Source organism: Carlito syrichta, unplaced genomic scaffold, assembly GCF_000164805.1.
Source record: "Carlito syrichta isolate Samal-C Ts95f unplaced genomic scaffold, Tarsius_syrichta-2.0.1 Scaffold314294, whole genome shotgun sequence".
In the NCBI taxonomy this organism is placed as follows: Eukaryota; Metazoa; Chordata; class Mammalia; order Primates; family Tarsiidae; genus Carlito; species Carlito syrichta.
In genome coordinates, this window is record NW_007258390.1 from 338948 (window position 1) to 355300 (window position 16353).

The following is a 16353-nucleotide window of genomic DNA, read 5'->3' on the forward strand; positions in this document are numbered from 1 at the left end:
AGTTCATAGAACTGAGATTTTCCCTTTGATTTTTATTTTATTTTATTTTATTTATTTTTATTTTTATTTTTTGAGTTGGAGTCTCACTATGTCGCCCAGACTGGAGTGCAGTGGCCACTCCCGGCCACTGCAGCCTCAACCTGCTGGGCTCCAGCGATCCTTCCGCCTCAGCCTTCCAAGTAGCTGGAACTACAGGTGCGCACTACCATGCCCGGCTAGTTTTTGATTTGTTGTAGAGATGAGGTCTCGCCAAGTTGCCCAGGCGGGTCTCGAACCCACGGGCTCAGGCAATCCACTCACCTCAGCCTTCCAAAGGCACGGGATTACAAGCTGAGCCACTGAGCCCGGCTCCTTTGATTTTTAAATGCCCAACTTATAGTGGCTTATAGTGACCAAGTGACTGTATTCCAAATAACTGCTTCTTCCTACTAGGGAATTCAGTAGCAAATAGGTACCTATTGGGCCAGGGCACAGTATTCTTATTTGGGGACATCAAAAACACACATATTTCTCTTTTCTTTGTTTCTATTTGGCACAGGTACCTCAAGCCAGGAACAGAAGAACAAAACTAATAAGACAACAAAAGATAAGACTCCAAACACTGATGCAGCTGACAGTCGGGTTTATTCAATATCAGCAGCATATGGAAGAAGACGGAGAAGAAAAGGATCAAATGCTTTAGAAATGATTGAGTGTGCAGTCAAAGAAAGAAGCCTCCAACAATCCAGTCAAGGTTATGGTCTGGGCAATAGAGCTAGGTCCTCACCTACTGAGAAGACAGCCAGGAATTACCCTTTCTGGCAAGTGGAGAAAAATGCCATGGAGCAGGCCACAGCTCTACGAGCAGAAACCGCTACTCCTCAAGAGTTGTTTTCAGATAAAGATGACATTAGAAGGAGAAATGCTGGCATGAATTTCAAAGCCAGAAAAGCATCAGCACAACTCACACCTGAAGACACGGAAGAGTCTATGGCTAGTGGCCCACCGCCATACTCTGAAGATAGAGCTTCTGTAGCTGAGAAGACAGAAGCCATAACTTCTCTTTTGTCAATGGTGGAAAGTCTTTCTACAGCTCCAAAAGAGGCCATTCTCTCAGTGGCAGCAGAAGCTCAGGTGTCAGAAGAAGCTTTCAGCCATGAGTCACAAAATGCTCAGTTCAAAATAGAATCAATCCAGGATGTCCAAATTATCTTCAAAGAAAAGCCTCCTGGAGATGTTCTCCAGGCCTTAACAGCAGATATTTCGAGTATGGCAAGTGCTACGGCTAAAAGAGGTGTTTCTGCCGAGAGGCTGCCTTCCAGAAGCTTTTTCCAGTTCTTGAGGAAGCCTGAAGATCAAGGAGTCACTTCCAATTTTGAAAGTACTCCAGAGGAGGTGAGTGGTTCTGGTGAGCAGCTGACTCATGGATATTCTTCCCAGTCCTTGGGGAAATCAGAAGCCAAAGAAGTCTCCTTAGACTCAGAGAGTATCTATGAGGAGGAGGGTGGTTCTGAGGAACTGCCTCACAGTTACTCTTCCCAGTCTTTTGGGAAGTTTGAAGATGAACAAGAAGTTTTCTCAGAATCAAAAAGTTTTGTTGAAGATGTGAGCGGCTTTGAGGAACAGCTGACCTCCGGATGCCCTTCCGAGGCTTTGGAGGAGCCTGAAGATGAAGAAGTCTCAGCAGAATCAAATAGCTATGTTGAAAAGTACAACAGTGCTGAGGATTGGAGCAGCTCAGAGGAAGATCTGCCTCTCGGACACCATGCCCAGGCCTTGGAAAAGCCTAAGGAAAACCAAGATGTCTCCCTCAGTTTAGTGAGCACATCTGCAGAATGGAATGGTTCTGAAGAGCTAATACCTCCCAGAAGCTCTTTCCAGTCATGGGTGAGACCTACATTTGAGAAGCAAGTCCCTGCAGGTCCAGAGAGTGCTATTGTTGACTGGGGCATATATCTTGAGCCACTGCCTCCCAGAGTGACTTCTAAGTGCCCAGGGATGCCTAAAGTTGAGCAACAAGTCTCCTCAGGTCCCAAAATTACAAGTATGGAAGGGTCTGTTTCTGTGGAGGCACTGCCTCCTAAACATCATTCTCAGGCCCTGATGAGACCAGTAGTCAAGCAAGAAGTCTCTGCAGGTCCAGAGAGCACTGCTGTTGAGGGGAGCATTTCTATGGATCTGCTGCCTCCCAGACGCCTTGTCAAGCCAAGGATGAACACTAAAGTGGAGCAACAAGTTTCTTCATTTCCAGAGAGCACGGCTGTTGAAGGGAGCATTTCTGTGAAGTCTCTGCCTCCTAAACATCTCTCCTACTCCTTGATGAACCCTAAAGCTCAAGAAAACATGTTCTCACATTCAGAGGGTGTTACTACTGAGAGAGTCATTTCTGTGGAGCCACTGCTCCCCAGATGTACTCCCCAGTCTTCAACAAATCTTCAACTTCAAGTTCAACAAATCTTCTCAGAAAGCACTGCTGTTAAGGAAGGCATGTTTGAAGAGCTGCTGCCTCCTGGATGCCCTTCCCATGCCTTGGGGAGACCAAAATTCCAGCCACAAACGACTACCCTAGACTCAATGAGCACTTCTGCAAAATGGAGTGGTCCTTTGGAGCCGATGCCTCCCAGACACCCTTTACAGTCATGGGTGATTCCTATGTTTGAGCAGCAAGTCTCTGCAGGTCCAGAGAGCACTGCAATTGAGGAGAGCATTTCTAAGGAGCCAATGTCTCCCAGACATTCTTTACAGCCATGGGTGATTCCTACATTTGAGCAGGAAGCCTTTGCAGGTCCAGAGAGCGCTGGTATCGAGTGGGGCATTTATATGGATCCATTGCCTTCCAGAATGCCTTCCCAGCCCCTGATGAGATCACAAGTCAAGCAACCAATCTCCACAGGTTCAGTGAGTACTTCTGCAGAATGGAGCGGTTCTATGGAGCCAGTGCCTTTCAGGCGTCCTTTACAGCCATGGGCGAGCCCTAGATTTGAGCAACACATCTCTGCAGGTCCAGAGAGCTCTGCATCTGAGGGGAATGTTTCTATACAGCTGAGGCCTCCCAGACGTCGTTCTCAGTCCCTGATAAGACCAGTAGTTGAGCAAGAAATCTCCTCAGGTTCAATGAGCACTTCTTCAGAGTGGAGCGGTACTGTGGAGCCAGTACCTCCCAGATACACTTTTCAGTCTTGGGTGAGCCCTAAATTTGAGCAAAAATTATCCGCAGGTCCAGAGAGCACTGCTGTTGAAGAGAACATCTGTATGAAACTGCTGCATTCCAGACATTCCCAGTCCATTGGGAGAGATGAAGTCCAGCAAATGTCCTTTAGCTTTGAGAATGCTGCTGCTGAGGCTGGCACTTCTGAGAGGCAGTTGTCTCCCGAATATCCTGCCCCATTCTTAACGAAGTCCAGAGTGCAGGAAATAACCTCACGTCTAGAGAATACTGCTGTTGAAGAAGACATTTCTAAAAGATCACTGCTTCCCAGGCGTCCTTCCCAGTCATTCGTGAAGTTTATGGCACAGCAAGTCTTTTCAGAGAGCCCTGCTATCGAGGGAAAAAATTATGTAGATCCTCTGCCTTCTAATCATTCTTCCAAATCTTCACTGAAGCCTAAAGTTGAGCACCAGGTTTTCTCAGAGTGGGAGAGTGCTGACCCTGAGGGACACATTTCTTTGAAGACACTGTCTATGAAGCACCCTCCACAGTCACTAGGGAGACCTGAAGACCCACAAGAAGTCTTTGCATATTCAGAGAGTGCTCTTGTGAAATGGAGCAGTTCTAAGGAGCAGCTATCTCCCAGAAAGCTTGCCCAGGCCTTGGGGAAGCTTGGGTACCAGCAAGAAGTCTTCTCTGTTTCTGACAGCTCTCCTGAAGAGTGGAGGAATTCTGAGGAGCAGCTGCCTTCTGAATGCCCTTCCAAAGCCTTGGGTGGGGCTGAATTCCAGCCACAGATATTCTCAAGGAGCTCAGTGAATATACCTGTAGGGTGGGGCCGGACTGAGGAGCACACGCCTCCCAGTCACCCTTTCCAGGCTTTTGGAGGCCCCCAAAAGAAGCAGTTTTATTCAAGTTCTGTGAATGCTACTGCTGAGGGAACCATTTTTGAGAACAATCCTGGCAGCTGGTCCCTGCCAAAAGGCCCAGCTTCTCCAAACAAAACCAAGAAACACAGCCAAGGTTCTGAAGACCTCATAAAGAGCACCTCGACCCCCACTACCAAGCCTGGGAAATTCACCACTGCTCCTGCCTGGAAAACATTCATTTCTGAAGGCACTTCCTCTATGGGAGGAGTGCATGAGAGTGGTGATGATGTCGAAAACCTCTTTGGAGTTCGACTGAGAAGAATCCCTCCCTCACAAAAGTATAAGAGTGAGCAACAGGATAAGGTTACCCCGCTTCCTTCACCGCCCTTGGGCCCAATTTCATCCTCTGTAAGCAAGGAGCATGAATTCAGAAGCGCTTCCCAGGAACTCCTGGATACTACAAGGAACTTCACCACAACATCCAACCTTGCAGAAAAGCAACAGAGCAGGCCCAAATCTGAAGGCATGGCCAAGAAGCAACCTGCTTACAAGACCCCAGGTGAGACTTTTATTTCTCCAGATGGCAAGTAGGTACCAAGTGGAAAGAAGAGCTGGAAATCAAAGCCTTGAACAGTCCTTAAAGTCTGTTCTAGGCTTGCCTGCTGAATTGTTGCTTTAATAAGCCTGGCTTATGAATTTGGGGGCAAGATAGTGGCTCATTCTAACAGATTTGGAGGTAGTTAATTTTGAGTCTTCCCTTTCTCAAGGGGACCATCCCTTGGACATCCATTCATGTTCTATAATGGACACATGACCATCTCCCTATTCCCTCTTCCCCCATCATCTATACACCTTATATTTGGATGGAATTTTACGCTTTTTCCAAAATACTTTTACATATATTATTCCCCTCCCTAACACCATGTGGATTATTAAAACTAGCTTATTAATAGAGCTCTATTTTGAAAATGTCAGCCTGAAATCTTAATTGTAAATGTTTGTATTGCAAGTTTCTTCACTCACCCAAAATGTCTACGAATCCAGAGCTAGATGATCTTTTGGGCACTCATCTCTCTCCAAACCTTTGTACCTTCACACTCACCATCACATAGGTTTGTATAAGCCTGTAGCCACACCTATGTAATGTGAGGAACTATGAAGTAACAAATACGCTAAGATTTTCCTTGGAGTTAGAGGAATGACATCAACGGCCTGAGCTTCTGGCCTTCTTGGAATTTTCCCAGCCCACCTGGCTGCCATTGTCCTACCCTGATTTGGGAATGGGAAAAAACATGAGAAAGGGGAGGAAAGGGGACAGCTCAGCCCGTAATCCCGCGCCTTTGGGAGGCTGAGGTGAGTGGATTGCCTGAGCCCGCGGGTTCGAGACCCGCCTGGGCAGCGAGACCTCATCTCTACAATAAATCAAAAAATTAGCCGGGCGTGGTAGCGCGCGCCTGTAGTTCCGGCTCCTTGGAAGGCTGAGGCGGAAGGATAGCTGGAGCCCAGCAGGTCGAGGCTGCGGTGGCCGGGAGCGGCCACTGCACTCCAGTCTGGGTGACAGAGAACAGAGTGAGACTCCAACTCAAAAAATAAAAATAAAAAATAAAAAAGGAGACGGTATGCCCACTTTTAAGTACATCTTCTGAATTACTCAAGAAACTCCTATCTTGCCAAGTTGTAGAGAAGGCACAAAAGAAGGAGGGTCCTTATCCGCTTGATATTTGTTTATTTTCTTTCTTTTTTTTTTTGAGTTGAAGTCTCACTCTGTAGCCCAGACTGGAGTACAGTGGCTGCTCACGGCCACCGTAGCCTCGACCTGCTGGGCTCCAGCTATCCTTCCGCCTCAGCCTTCCAAGGAGCCGGAACTACAGGCGCGCGCTACCACGCCCGGCTAATTTTTTGATTTATTGTAGAGATGAGGTCTTGCCCGAGCGGGTCTCGAACCCTCAGGCTCAGGCAATCCACTCACCTCGGTCTCCCAAAGCACTGGGATTACAGGCTGAGCCACCGAGCTGACCCTGTTTCTTTTCTTTTCCTTTTGAGTTGGAGTCTCACTCTGCCCAGACTGGAGTGCAGTGGCTGCTCCCGGCCACCGTAGCCTCGACCGGATGGGCTCTGGCGATCCTTCCGCCTCAACCTTCCGCCTCAGCCTTCCAAGTAGCCGGAACTACAGGCGCGCACTACCACATCCGGCTAATTTTTGATTTTATTGTAGAGATGAGGTCTCGCCAAGTTGCCCAGGCGGGTCTCGAATCCGCGGGCTCAGGCAATCCACTCACCTCAGCCTCCCAAAGAGCGGGATTACAGGCTGAGCCTGTTTATTTTCATTTGGCAATTAACAAAGATCCCATTTGGGTCATTATTGTGGGTAAAGCCTAACCAGGCTCAAGACCCTGCCTGCCTTGATTCAGTTCTAACTCCTTTCATTCCTTTCTCAGAAAAGCCTCCTGGAAAACAGTCAGATGATGCCATCTCAGAGCCAGCTTGGCTATCTATGATAAAGCAGAAGCAGAGGGGTTTGCAGGCCTGCATTCCTATGAAAGAGCCGAAAACCAAGAGTGTAACTGGAACCACGACTGAAACTAAGGAGCCTAAATATGGGGTAGGACCTGGGACCTCCCAGAAAACACTCCAAAAGGTTGCTGGAGCTGCTGATTAAGCTTCCACTGGGAACTTTACCAGACATACTGCTTCCCCTCACTGGAAGCATTAATTAAGGCAGAAGGACTCTTCAGGGGAAAAAACTTCCATGTACTTATACAAACGTGCCCTGCTTTATACTCTTGAGGGATTTGTGAAAAATAATGAATATAAAGACAGTCTATAAATCAAATTCTGCCCTCAATATTCTAGAGCAGGGTTCCGTGGAATTAGTTGAGAAATAAGGAGTATATCTTAAAAACAAAACAAAACAAAAAACTAAAAGTGGTGTAAGAGTTCAGTGACTATCCTTACAGATATTTTGTGCCTATAAATATGTATGTGTTTTTATAAATGGAATCAAACTATACATGTTATTGTTTCACTTAACATTTCACTTTTGAACACCTTTCCATATCAGCCCATAATAATTTTACTTTCTGTCTTTGATGATTGCATTTCTATAAATTGATTTGGTTTGGTGTGGCCCCTACCTGTAGATTTTAAAAATGTCATGTGGTAAACACAGTTAATACTGCCACATGTGGGTAAGGGATGATGGAGTGATGCCTTGCTCCTCTCTTGTCAAAATTGCGTAAAACTGACTCAAGAAAACATATCAAATTTACATATCAAGATATGCCTAAGTTCCTATATTTTTAAACAACTACTGATTTTGTTAAAGGACCATTTGAGGACCTGTTTAACTCTTTACTTTAAAGATCTTTTCTTTTCATCATTAGTATTTATATGGCAGCAGGATCGTACAGAAGTAAAGCCCTGGTTAAAGCTTTCATGGGGGGGAATACGCTAGTGTATATAAGCTGGTTAATTAATTTTTTAATTATTAAAATTTTAAAAATATTTTTTATTTTAAAGATATGAGGTACAATTCAGGATTAGGTATACAAGTGAATATTGTATAGGTAAAGTTTGGGCCTCCCTTTGGTTTTCACTTTGCCCAGGTATCCTTATTGATGTTGTGTTCCCACTCTCCCCAACCCCAGCAGTATCCCGCTACTGCCAATCCCTTTCTTATAGTGTTATGGTAAATGTTCAGGGTCTGCTTATGAGTGAGAACATGTGGTACACTGTTCTTTGTTTCTGTGATAGACCACTGAGAATTGTAGACATTAAGTCCTTCGAAGTTGCTCCAAAGTCTGTATGTTTGTAATATTCCATTTTGTATATGTACCACTTTTTAAAATTTAGTCCAATTTTGATGGGCAGCATGGTTGGTTCCATGTTTTTTCCTATTGTGAATAGTGCTGCAATAAACATGTGTGCAGGTATCTTTTTTTGTAGAATGCTTTGAGTTTCTTTGAGTATATTCCTAGTAGGGGGATTGCGGGTCATATGGAAGGTCAATTTCTAGTTTTTTTAGAAGTTGCCCCACAGTTTTCCATAGAGGTTGAACTACTTTGCATTCCCACCAGCAGTGTAGAAGCATTCCCTTTTCTCCACATCCTCACCAGCTTCTGTTATTGTTTGTTTTATAAATGATGGCCATTCTTACTGGGGTTAGGTGTTTTATTAATGATGGCCATTCTTACTGGGGTTAATGTGGTTTTGATTTACATTTCTCTGATGATTAATGAGGCTGAGCACTTTTTCATGTGTCTGTTGGTTGTCCATATATCTTCTTTTCTTTTCAGAAGTGTCTATTCATGTCTTTTGCCCACTTTGTTTTGTTTTGTTTTGTTTTTTGAGTTGGAGTCTCACTCTGTCGCCCAGACTGGAGTGCAGTGGCCGCTCCCGGCCACTGCAGCCTCGACCTGCTGGGCTCCAACGATCCTTCCGCCTCAGCCTTCCAAGTAGCTGGAACTACAGGTGCGCGCTACCACGTCTGGCTCATTTTGATTTATTGTAGAGATGAGGTCTTGCCAAGTTGCCCAGGTGGGTCTCGAACCCGTGGACTCAAGCAATCCACTCACCTCGGCCTCCCAAAGCGCGGGATTACAGGCTGAGCCTCCGAGCCCGGCTTTTTGTCCACTTTGTAATGGGGATGTTTTGTTTTTTTTTGTTTGTTTTTTTTTCCTTTCAGCACGTTTGAACTCCTTGTAGATCCTGGATGTTAGGCCTTTGTCAGATATATAGTTGGCAAATATATTTTTCTCCCATCCTGTGGGCTGTCTTCCCACTCTCTTAATGGTTTCTTTTGCTTTGCAGAAGCTTTTCGGTTTGAAGTCCCACTTATCTATCTTATCTCTTATGGCATGCGCTTTTGGGATTTTGATCAGGAATTGGTTGCCTTCTCCAATTTCTGTAAGGGTGTCTCCTGCATTTTCTAAGATTCTTATAGTTTGAGGTTTTATGTGTACGTCTTTGATCCATTTAGAGTCGACTTTTGTGTATGGTGATAGGTAGGGGTCCGTAAACTAGTTAATTTAGACCACTTATATAGAGGTTAATTTGAAAAACCTAAACTGTAAAATTTTAAATATCAGGAGTGCTTCAGTTATATGTCAGCAAGTTGTGAAAAGTAGAAATCCTGTGGAACTCACTTTAAGGAATTGATCAGGTTTATTTGTAACCACTACATTCTGTTAGCTTGCTGTTAAGTGCTGGTAAAGTGATAAGGAAAGGAAAAGATTGTTCTCAAGTTAACATTCTCATGTTAATCTGCTTCACTATTTGTATAATTAGACAACTTTTTCTTTCAGTTCTAAAAGGTGGTAAACTTGAGCAAGCTTAGGTTTTGTGAACTTAAATTCCAAGCCAAGGGGCTCAGTGCTATTTCTTGTATGTCTATAGCTATATCTGTAATCTCTTTTCTTTTGGTTACTGTTGAACTCATAGTACCCAGGAGAGGGCTTGTACCCCATGGTCCTCTGAATAAGTAACTTGATGCTTTACTTTATTTTATTATAGAGATGTGGGGTACAAGTCAGGATTAGATACACAAGTAATCTACATGCAGGTGACATTTGGGCCTCCAACTGGTCCTCACTTCTCCTGGTTTAGGACCAGGTACCCTTTGTGTTACTGTGTGCCCAGGCACCCTCCCCTGACAGATGTTTTTTATGTCAGAACTTACAGGCTTTCTGTTTTCGTTTCTGTATTAAAGGGAGCTGGTCCTGAAACTACAAACCAACCAAGAAGGATTTTCACTTCTGATAAACAGAAGACAGCACAGATGAAGCTAATTAAGTCTACTAAGTCAGGTAAAAGTACATACCCTGAGCTCACCAAAAACAGCCCTCACAGAATGTTGTAAAAATTTAGCTATTTCAGGCTCGTAATACATGTCTCTTACTCCCTAAATCAGCTTCAAGATTTCTCTATAGCTCTCTAATTTGATACAGATATTTGCTTGTTTTATTCATTTATTACGATGAATATACGTCTAATATGTAACTATCAGAGGGTTTTCTGGTCTTTTACCTCATCAAAGAAATTGTCTAGGCACAAAACTGTGGTCATTCATTGATGCATTCTTGTGGCTGGGTATGCAAGAGGAAAGTACCAAGTCACTTTCCAGTTCAGGGCAAAGCAGTATTTTCTCACCTTCTACATCCCCAGTGAAACTGTTGAAAATAATTTGCTCTAAAAGCCCAGTGGCATTGAATTGTTTTTAATTACTTAAAAAGGCATGTTTCAGTCCCTCCATATTCTGAGCAGGGATGTGAGAGGTGGGGAAATGTTGACAGCTGAGAAAACACTCTACTGGGATATAATAGAATGATCTTGCCAGTAAAAGTTGTGTGCTAGAGGGAATTTTTTCAGCAGGGGGAGGGGAGGATGGATTTATTGAACCATCTTTGTCCTCTCCCTTAATCCTTCTCTGGAGAAATTAGACCATCATCTGGCCAAGAAATAGCAGCAGTTGACCTGTTCACAGCTTATTAATAGCCTCATGGGAATTATACTCCTGTGAAGTGGTTCTCAGTTCTCACTGTGCATTAGAATCACCTGGTGAGCTTTAAAAAATTACAGATGGCCCTGGCTCCAGTCCTAGAGATTATAATTCTGTTGCTTCAGGAAATAGTATAGGCAGCTGGTATTTTCAAAAGAGCCATAGGTGATTCTAACGTGTAGCCAGGACTGAGAACCACTGGTTGAGTCTAAGACAGAGTCAGTCGATCATAAAGCAGGATGAGGAAGAGAGTGCAACTGGGGAATAGAGAGGTAGTCTGTTTGGCTGGGGTAGTTGGTACAATATTGTTTAGCATCAACTTTTACTGGGTGTATCTATTGAGTCATTAGTCATTTCATTTCACACAACATCATGTATAGGCAAAAGAAAAATAACATAAGCTCATTTGAAATTTGAGAAACTGAGCGATACAATATGTTTCCCCTCAGTTCAAAAGTGTAAGATGATCCAATAATGACTACCCCCAAATTGGCAGTTACAATTGTAGGAATTACTTCTCAGGCCTTCCCATGTCCGGGCCCAGGTGACCATAGCCATGTTGATTTTATCCTTTTGACATACCAGCCATGGCATTGCCCATGCACTGACTTTTAGAAGCCTGGCACTGAAAGGAAAAGGAGTTGGAAAGCACTAAACATAGGGGGATCAGAGGAAACCTGAAAGGAAATAAACCATTTTATTGCATCCCATAAATAACACACCCCAATATCTCTGGGGTTTCTTATTGTGTATTTACCATGGTTTTAGTTGAATTTGAAGATCAGAAGATACTACAAGTGCCTGCCGTGGAAAAACAAACCAAACGATCTTCAACTCTCCCAGCCAAGTTCCCACAGCCAGTGGAGCTGGATGAGCCTGTCTGGTTCTCCCTGGCCAAGAAGAAATCCAAAGCATGGAGCCACATATCGGAGATCATGCAATAACTAGCTCCTGGGTGGAGCATCCGAATTTTCAATGATAATTGCTGATAGCTGTATTAATTCTATGTAGCGATCTCTTTACTGTGACCATTTTTATTAAGCAACAGAGTCTTAGAAATAAGAATTAAAACTTATAACTATTTGAATGAAACAAATGCCATGAATGCCTAAGCTTTAGTACAGTCACTGCCAACATCTGGAAACCCAGCACTTCCTCTATAAAAATTATGGAAAATGTTTGCACAACTATAGAACTGCCAAATCTTTAACTTTGGACAATGTGCTTTAGAAGGCAGAAAGCAAAAATATTTTGTCAGAGCAAGTGTAAGGTTGTCATTTTCTTCAACCAAATAAAGTAATTCTAATGAAAAGATCCAGATGATTCAGTTCAAGGATTGGCTATTAGGTTTCATGAGCCTAGATAAATGCTCCAGTTTTTGGTTGCTGCCCCAAGATTTGCAAAGGCTCCTAGAAGAGGTGGTGGACATGAAAGTTCTGGGTCACCAAGAAAAAAATTTTGCGTAGACAGTCCTCCCAATCAGCCCACTATCCCTTGAAAGGCCTTCCCTGTGTCCCTGGGGGACTCCAATGCCTTCAACTTGAGTGGCAACAACACAAGAGCACTTAACACCAAGCTTCCTCTTTGCACATGCCCACATCCACCTGGCAGCAGTGAGCATCTCCCTGTGAGGCAGAATACTTATTGGGGATGATTGCCCTCCTCTGGAGGGTTAGTCCATCAGTGTTTGGACTCTTGCCCCAACACTATTGTGACCCTCTCTAACTTCCCAGAAATTGCTGCCCACCATGTATATCCTGTTGTCTAAGCACTGAAGACCCTGTTGAAATTCACCATTCTGCAGATGCCAAAAGCTGTACTTTCCATCAGGCAGATGGTGAGCTCACCACCTCGACACAAGTCTGAGCCATTGGTATTCCCTTCCTCCCTGGTTCAGGCCTGAAGGTGGGACCTCCAGGTAGGCCATGTTGTTGTCCTTTTCCCTCAGCTGTCTCTGCTTCATAAAGTTTTAGTCCAAAGCAAGATTTCAGTCCCAAAACCACAAAGAAATGAACTTTCTGCTAGCTAGCAGCCTTAGATTACTAAATCGACCTTTTTCCACCCTGATTCCTTGAGGTACACACCTCAGAGGTTATTAGGTTGGAAAACCCCTACCTTTTAGTGACTCCCGCACTCCCAGCCACAGAGAAGAGGGATGGCCATGAAGGGAGAATGAGAGAGGAAGAGTCAGGACTAAAAGAATGATCATCTATGAAGGGCGAGGGCAAGTAGCCCTGCAAAGGTTGCCTCCTTCCTTCCCATCCTGCCACACACTCTTTGTCTTTTGTAGCACTGCCTCCAGGAGCTCCCAGGATGAGGAGTGAAGATGTACGCACCTTTATCCCCAGGGTTGGTTCCTTACTTGGCTGGCTTTCCAAGGTGCAGACCCTATGAGATCCTCCCCAAGATTTGCTGAAAGTTAGTTAAATCTTCCCTTCCATGCTCCTCCCTTTATTCCATCCCTGAAACCCACCAAACACTAAACGAGAGCGCCCTTTGAATGCCTGGATAGCGAACCTAGCCCATTTCCTTGGAGACCAAGAAGCTTTCCAGAATAATTGTCACTGCATCTCTCTATTACCTTGGGGCTGCTTTGCTCACACAGACATGCAGGCCTGGACGTCATATTTACTTTCTGAGTGGTGTGCTTCCCATACAGAAAAGTCCAGAAAGGCAGGAAAGTGCCAGAGCTGCATAGTTGGTGCTGGGTTTTGCTGATGATGGTATGGTGACACCGTACAACCGTATTATGGATTTGCATTTTCTCTATAAAACATTTATTTTTTCTGATACTGCATTTTTGCCTTTTTGATAATGCTAAGTTTTTGATGGACTGAATTTTATTTCCTTTATGTTACTATAATGAACATTTCATTTAGGTAGATGCCCTTTACCCAGGCAATCCTGGTAGATTAGCCGTTATACTCCCTTCCCATTTTCTCAAAGTAAGCCTCTATTAGGTAAGTCTCACTATGAGAACTCTCCAATAACAATTTCTTTTCCACAGTTAACAAGCCACCTGTTTTTAAATGAAGTGGTTAAGTTCTTTTTAAATGCCTAAATATACATTCTGACAAATTTTCTGCTTTGTTTTAGTTTTCTTGATTTTTGATATATGCAAAGCAAATAAATTCAATAAAAGCCTTTTCTGGTGTTAGTTTCAGTGTGTCCATGACATGGGGAGGGAAATTGAATTGGATATTAACAACTCAGACCTGAAAGCTGTCAAAGAAGCAAAATATTCTTCAGAAGTTGTGCCTCCACGCAGGTGTGCCTGAGCAAGCTGATGGCCTCCATGGGTATGGGGAGAAGTACTATTGAAGAGGTTTTGTGTATGAACACCTGGGGAACAATAATATAGATGGGTAAAGGGGAGTGTGGGTGGGGATGAGTAGAAGGGGCACGGTGGGTGGTTGTGGCACTCCAGCCTGGTTCAGGGACCAGGTCCAAGTCCTATAGAAAGATGAGCTATGGAAATAAGTTTTTTTTTTTTTTTTTTTCCAGAATCAAGGGGTCCCACTGTGCTCAGGTAACAAGGCATGCCACACAGTGAGGAAGGGAAAGAGGTTATAGACCAGCTATTTAGGCTGGCCCCCCTGTAACATTTGCAGGGTTCAGAACAAGAGTTGAATTGAGTATCCACGTACTATATGTCTAAATATCGAAATTGTTTAAGTCAACTAATTCAACCTGTTTTACTCACTAGTTTATCTCCTTCCATGACAAATGTGCCTTCATAATGACCTGAGGCCAGGTTGGAATTTAGAATTCTCAGATTCCTCTAAGTCAGAGGTCCTCAAACTTTTAAAACAGGGGGCCAGTTCACCGTCCCTCAGAGCGCTGGAGGGGCGGACTATAGTTTAAAAAAAAAAAGGAATTTGTTCATATTTTAAAAGTTTGAGGACCCCTGCTCTAAGTGCTGCCCCAATCGTGTGGGAGGAGCTGACCCCTTCCCTCTTTTCCCTTGCCCCTGCCTCTGTTCTGGCTCCTAGATCAGACTCCATGCTCTACTCCAGGCATCCAACTATTCTTTAGACCTGGGAGCACATATCCTGGCAGGTTTAGTCAGCCCTCTCAAGGTCTGCCCAAGAGGAGCATGCAGGCCTTGTCAGCAGAGTTAGGACTGTTCAGGGGTCCTAGGTACCTGGGGTATGGACTAACAGGAAGGTACCTCTTGATCCTATAGGTTCAGGGACTTGTATGGAGAGGCGTGGCTGGAAGAGTAAAAATGGAGCCTCTAAATCATAGAGTGCTGGACAGAAGTCCTTCTTGCCTGAATCTAAGAGCAGTACTATATTAACAGCTTATACCACATAAATACTAAGAAATTAGAACCAATTTGAAGCTCCTGAAATCACACTATATAGAAAACTGTCTATTGGCCTACCCCTTCAGTGTAAATAATGGTACAAGCAGCCTGGTGTCTCTGTCTCATCATGTGGTTCTAGCCATAAAGAATACTAAGTGACAGTACTTTTTTTTTTGAGTCAGTGTGTCACTCTGTCACCCAGTGTGGAGTGCAATGGCACGAGCACAGCGCACCACTGCCTCGACTTTTTGGGCTCAGATGATCCTTCAGCCTTAGCTTCTCAAATAGCTAGGACTAGAGGCGCATGCCACCATACCTAGCTAATTTTTTTTATTTTTGTAGAGATGAGGTATTACTATGTTGCCTAAGCTGATCTCGAACTCCTAGACTCAAGTAGTCCTCTTGCCTTGGCTTCCCAAAGTGCTAGCATTGCAAGCGTGAGCCACTGCACCCAGCCAGTAATAGTACATTTTAAAACATAGCATAACATTGGTGACAAAAAATGGCTCATGGATGTGTTACATTTACTTCACTTGAACAAATATAAATTGAGCACCTACTAAGTGGAAAATTCAGTGCCTAGGGCTTTGGGAAAGAAAGATAAATAAAACACTTTAAGGTCCCAACTATTCAGGAGTTCGCAATACACGGAGTGGTCGGGCGAATAAATATACACACATATAAATAATGCACAAACAAATACTTGGACACAAATATTCATAGCTGCGCTATTTATGATAGCCAAAATGTGGAAACACTCAGAATGTCCATCAACAGAAGAATGGATAAGCAAATTGAAGTAATACACGCAATGGAATATTCAGCCATAAAAAGGAATTTAAATACTAACACATACTATAACATGGATTAACCTGGAAATTACTATGCTAAGTGAAGATGCCAAACACAAATTATGATTATATGAAGTGTGTAGATAAGTCAATTCAGAGAGATGGAAAGCAGATTGGTGGTTGCCAGGGGATGGGGGGAGGGAGAAATAGAGAGTGACTCTTAATGGGTACAGGGTTGTGGGAATGATGACAATGTACTGGGATGAAATAGAAGTGGTGATTATACAAAGCTATGAATACACTGTTACTGAAATATGCACTTTAATTAATTAGTTAATTTCCACACTGGAGGTTTTATTGTTGATGCCAAATATTGAAAGTAAGGAAAAAAATTTGTCCCAGAAAATTGCCAAAGGATAAAAACTAGCTCATGTGTCATGCCAATGAAGCAGGTGGGCACCTCCCTCTCTGAACTAGACTTAGAACTATGAAAACAGAGACAGAATGGTGGAAGCCTCTTATGTCTTCTTTTGTTCCCCCATGCCAAAGTTAGGCTTCTGAAAGTTCTAAGAAGTTATTCAAATGCTCCAAGTGAAATCAGGTGAGCTAATGGCTTTCAATTGGGGTTCTTTCCAAGAAACCCAGTCTTAAGTTTCATTTGCAAAAAAAATCATCATCCCCACAACCCTGTACCCATTAATAGTCACTCTCCGTTTCTTCCCTCCCCTCATCCACCAATCTACTTTCCATCTCTATGGATT

At 43.7% G+C, this 16353-nt stretch overlaps 1 protein-coding gene across 1 annotated transcript in view; it reads left to right on the plus strand.

Moving 5' to 3' along the window:
* Nucleotides 1-11436, plus strand: part of KIAA1210 (KIAA1210 ortholog) — a 114647-nt gene extending 103211 nt beyond the window's left edge. The window contains 6 exon segments of the mRNA XM_021719192.1: nucleotides 539-1374; nucleotides 1480-2730; nucleotides 3262-4555; nucleotides 6435-6598; nucleotides 9704-9800; nucleotides 11261-11436. Coding sequence (XP_021574867.1) covers nucleotides 539-1374; nucleotides 1480-2730; nucleotides 3262-4555; nucleotides 6435-6598; nucleotides 9704-9800; nucleotides 11261-11436 — 3818 coding nt within the window.
* The last annotated feature ends 4917 nt before the right edge of the window (nucleotides 11437-16353 follow it).